We start from the raw sequence: 5,205 nt of genomic DNA, 5'->3' as shown, positions 1-5,205 counted from the left end.
CTCCTTCCGCTCTATGCTCGATTTACCGAGGTTTTGGAGAGATTGCTTCTCATATAAAAAGCCCCTCTGTTGATTCTCCTTCGACTTATATGCCATGACATTACTTTCTTGGTTGGCTTAGTGTCTATTTCCCGTGGACTTTCGAAGTGCCAGAAAAAGCTTACGTCCATCCTTCTCAAGTCCCTCTCTATTTTTTTCAAAAGAGAGCCATGACAAAGAGATCCTATGACTGGGCAAAAGATGCCATCTCCTCTGATGCCAAGATAAATTACTTTCATTTTAGTTTACCTCGTTATACTGTAGACATAAAGAAATCAGACATAGAATCGCTCACCACAGGAGAAAGGGGATTCTTTCTACCAATTAGATCGTGCAGTCTCCCATCAAGGGAAGGGGCAGAATTCTGGAGAGAACCATACTATTCTAAACGTTTTTCCTGTCAATTCAGCTTTGATCAAGCAATTCCAAAAGATTGTGGACTTGTTACTCGAAGAATGCGGAGCTACGACACTGGCCCATTTAATTGAGCAATGGTTTAGAAGCAACTATTAGGCCGAGCCAATTCTTCTTTCATCATCCCGGGCAGCGATCGTACTCCTCGGGCTTCATATAACCATATGAGATGGTGGGTGCACCAATTATACTTGGTAAGAAAAGGTTTGTCAGTAACCAAGCTCGTGTGGCTTCCACCTCCTAGGCTCAAGGGTCGCACAATTGAAGACGGAGTCAGCTTCATAGCGGAGACCAGTCATGCTCCTTTTGCTAGCCATCACTGTGTCAAGATATCTGTGGATGAACCTATTCGTGAGAGGAAGCCTGACAACACTCTCGAAGGGTGGATAGCCTATGGTGACATTCGTGAGTTTGAACAAATTCCTCTCCATCGTCCACGAAGAGAGGAAGTTACAGAAGATGCTTCCCCTCTGCCAGAGAATATCACCAATCCTCAAGATCGGCCAACCTCTTCTACCCATCCTCAACAACAGTTGACTTCTTCTCCTGCCCCCAGGACTATCCATCTTAGTCCTTCGCTAATGATAAGATCTCGAGCGCGTGCCCAAGCTTCTCCCCAAGAAGGGACCACTGCTACTGCTTCTCTGGTTTTGGCCACTGCAACTCCTCAATTGGAGAACCACCAGTCTCCTCCTTCTAAAGGGAAACAAGTTATTGTTAAAGAGTCTAGCGAAGGAGATTCAGATGGCGAAGGTTCAACTTCTTCGTCTGGACATACTATCTCGGATGAAAACGAGACAGAAGGAGAAAATCAATACGATGATTATGAGGAGGGGGAAGTCGATATTAGCGGTGAAGATAATATAATTGCGAAAGATATTCCTGTCGATGAAGGACATATACTCCCAACCTCTGAAGCTGTTCCTATAAAGACTTCACGCATTGCGAGAGAAGAAGAAGACAAACCCCTAGACTATGGGGAATATGGTTATTCACCATGTAAGAGAACCTTACTGTCTTTGTTTACTTTTGTTCTTTTCTCCTCTCCTATCTTACATATTTTATTTCAGGCGATCATGTTGCGAATACGGAGGCAGATAACACTTCTCCCATAGATTTACCTCCCGTCATACCAGCAGCTTCACCGAGATTCTCGATGCCTCCACGAGCAGTGGCACGTGAAATTGCTTTTCCGGTGGAGTCAACTGATTTACCAACTCCCACCACTATTGATTCAAGTACTAAAGCTAGGGCTCCATCTTTTGCTAAGATGGTGGAACTTGACCCTTCTCTTGTTAAAGAGACGCAACTGCTCACTGTTTCAGCACCAGCAGAAGGTATATCCTTTTCCTCGTTCATACTTTCCATACTACCTACACATATAGTTTTACTATAAATTTATATTTCTTATTTCTTAATAGGGAACTTACCCCAAAGTGGTACGATAAGTTTTGGCTCTATTGAGACTTCATCAAATGTGTAGTCCTTTGAGAAGGTTTCTGCGTACAAATTGGCACTGATCAGGAATTCCATATTAGCTATCATCGAGATGTTCAAAGATCCTGATCAATGGTCAGATCTGGCTGTCACTTTAGATGTCCTGGACAGTGCTGCATGGATGGCTAAAGTCAATGTTTCTTCTGTACGCGATGCTCTCTTAAGATTCCATAATTCGATAACTGTTCTGTCATCAACTAAAACTGCGATTGTCTCGCCTAAAATTTTGGAGTACAGGAAGCAGCTTGCGTACTCTAAGGAGAAAGTTTCTCAGATTGCTCCCATTATCTTTCGCCATGATCAAGAACAATTATCTTTGCGAGAGCAACTGAAGACTTTTGCTAATAACAAGACAACTATTCAGGATCGTATTACTCTTTTGAAGCAAGAAATTGCTCAATTGGAGAAGCAAAGTTTGGAGGAAGATCTGAACATTTAAGGAGTACAGGAAAAGATATAGTGCAGCCTTCATTCTATGGACTCTGAAAGAACTGAATTGGCTAAGAATGAAGAATTAATTGCCACTTTGGAAGAAAAGCTAGCTAGTATCCCGGATCTTACTAGAATTATTTCAAATGCTAGACTGGAACATCCAGCTGCTCAAGTTAATCTTCAAGAAAATTTGTAACAATAATTAGCAGCATTAGGCATTACAGGAGAACTATGAGATGTAAAGCTTTGATATTTTCTCTTTTTACTACTATAAAAACTTTCAGAATTACAAGTTATACAAGTATCTCATGATATTCTTAATAATGATGCTCTTGTCTTGTTTACGTGATGTTTCGATTGATGTATTATGCTTCTCTTTTTCTTCTATCCTCTTATGACTTGTTAGTAAGGGATTTCTTATATGATTTCTGTCTTAATTGGTGGTGCTAAATTTTAATTTAGTCAGATAATCATGCACAGTTTATGCTCTTGAGTAGTGGAGCCACACAGTTTTTTAGACTCTTGAGTAGTGGAGTCGGCTCTCACGTGATGGTCTCATAACTCTTACGAGTTCACTGGACTTCTCATATCCTGGTGAGTTCACAAACTGCAATCCATCAGAGGAGCCCAGTGAAGCTACCGAGGCCGTGAACTCGGTTGGATTTACACACTGGGTTGGCCGCAGTAACTCTCTAGAGTTCACGGGGCTCGCAAGGTGACCTTTGGGGTACCAAATCTAAGGCCGTCAGTCCATTAATGAGTAGGTTTAAGCCCTTCCTCATGAGTTAATACTGAAATTAAGCCAAAGATCTAGGGGGCCTTATGCATGGTTGGCCTATCTATAAACATGGCCAAAGAGCTCACGCTGCAGCCCTCGTTTTCTTCGCCTGTAAGGTCGGACCCATTCACGGGAGGGCATTTTCATCTGTTCCCCGTAACGTTGTCAGAAAGCTATACAGATGGCATTGGTCTCACGCACGACTGGCCGTTGAGGACTTTTAGTCGCTGGCTCCATCCGCTGCCCATATGGGTGTGCATATGATGGCCTTCACGGGCTTTTTAGGGCCACTGGCTTCTCACTACTGTCCGAATGGTGAAAGTGATAGGCCTTATGCGTAGCTGGCCATTTTTTAGGCTTGGCTAGGCTGCCTTAAAAGATAATAATAGGCGACCATCATTGTCACGAGGATGATAGACATTTCTTACTAAGATTGATACGTCACCACTTCTGATAATATCTTCAACGATATTCATATATGTTATTCATAATATATTAGCTTGGTAACGATACCAATTTCAACAAAACTTTGTAGAGCTCACTTGCTGATAATAACGATGGTCACTTTCTTTTTGTAACAGTTGTTGGCATGTAGTCTTGGTGTGCTCGCAAGTTTGTTCTTTATTCATTCATCTATCAGTATATACCCATGGTCTTGTTTATTCTTTCCCTCTTTGGATACAGAATCATTTTTCTAATAATATTCTGGATCAAAATTAGTAGTATCTTCAGGGACAATATCTTTTGATGAAGCGAACATTGATCGGTATACTGATACCATGTCCATCTTGATCTATGACTTTGTATGCTCTACTGGAGTACACTTCTTTTATTATGTACCGCCTGTCCCATTTAGGCTCGAATTTGCCCCTTGTTCTATGGGTGACCACTATAGGTCTTTTTAACATCAGTGCCATATCCCATTTTTTGAAAGAGCGATATTTGACTTGTTTATCAAAGGTGGCTGATATCCTTGCCTGATACGATTGCAATCGCTGTTGGGCTGCTAGACGTTTCTCATCGAGCAAATTCAGTTCTTTCAGCCTTATTTTTGCATTTTCATTATCTATAATGGACTGATGTACCACCACTTTGAGTGACGCTACTTGTATTTCAATCGGGATCACTTCTTCTACACCATAGACCAGCGAATACGGTGTTGCTCTTGTTGTTGTCCAGTGGGTAGTTCTGTATGCCCATAATGCTTCGTGTAACCTCTCATCCCAATCACGCTTGTTTCCTGTCACTATTTTCTTCAGTATCTTGACTATCATTTTATTAAATGCCTCTGCCAATCCATTGGCCGGTGGATAATAAGGTATTGAAAATGAATGATGAATGTTGAATTTCTGGCATAGCTTCTTTATGCCTCTGCTTTTGAAGGAAGTGCCATTATCTGTAACAATTTTCTTCGGAATACCATGGCGGTATATTATTGTGTGTCGGATGAAATTAACCACATCTTTCTTTGTGACACTGCGCAATCCAATTGCTTCTGCCCATTTGGAGAAATAATCTGTTGCTGCCAAGATATACTGCTTTTCTTTGGATGAAGGCGGATTTATAAGACCAATGACATCAAGTCCCCAAGCAGAGAAGGGCCAAGAGGTGACTGACTGATGCAGGTCTTCTGGTGGAATGTGTGTAACATCTTCATGAATCTGACATTCATGACACCGCTTCGCATAATCTATCGCATCTTTGAACATGGTAGGCCAATAATACCCCATTTGATGTATTCTATGGAATAAATTTCGGCCAGCTTGATGTGCCCCACATTCTCCAGAGTGTGCTTCTCGCAACATCTGGCCTGCTTCTTGTTCGTCTAAGTAGCATTCCATTGTAAGATTTTCTATACAACACTTCGTTGCATATGATGAATCTGCTTGACCTTTGCTTGATTTGCTGTCTCTGCTTAGATCCTCTGACAAGATATCATATTTGAAATAATCTATGAAAGGCTGACGTCAATCATCTGTCATTACCTCTAAACACAATACAGGAAGTGTTTCAACAATTTCTTCAATGACCTCTAAAGATGGTAA

General features: G+C 41.4%; 1 protein-coding gene across 1 annotated transcript; it reads left to right on the top strand.

Annotated features, from left to right (window-relative positions):
• The first annotated feature begins 474 nt into the window (after nt 1-474).
• On the top strand, nt 475-2,389 carry LOC131249594 (uncharacterized). Its single transcript, XM_058250394.1, has 4 exons — nt 475-1,452; nt 1,524-1,790; nt 1,875-1,892; nt 1,992-2,389. The coding sequence occupies exons 1-4, from the start codon at nt 618-620 to the stop codon at nt 2,387-2,389; spliced, it is 1,518 nt and encodes a 505-aa protein (XP_058106377.1). The 5' UTR covers nt 475-617.
• Nucleotides 2,390-5,205: the final 2,816 nt, after the last annotated feature.

This window comes from Magnolia sinica, chromosome 6 (genome assembly GCF_029962835.1).
Source record: "Magnolia sinica isolate HGM2019 chromosome 6, MsV1, whole genome shotgun sequence".
Lineage (NCBI taxonomy): Eukaryota > Viridiplantae > Streptophyta > Magnoliopsida > Magnoliales > Magnoliaceae > Magnolia > Magnolia sinica.
This window is presented reverse-complemented; position numbering and strand designations above follow the sequence as displayed.

Excerpts from the sequence above, each read along its gene's own strand:
- LOC131249594 (XM_058250394.1), top strand. The coding sequence starts at position 618 with ATGAGATGGTGGGTGCACCAATTATACTTGGTAAGAAAAGGTTTGTCA. Across the intron at positions 1,453-1,523 it reads GGAATATGGTTATTCACCAT|GCGATCATGTTGCGAATACG; the intron begins GTAAGAGAACCT and ends ATTTTATTTCAG.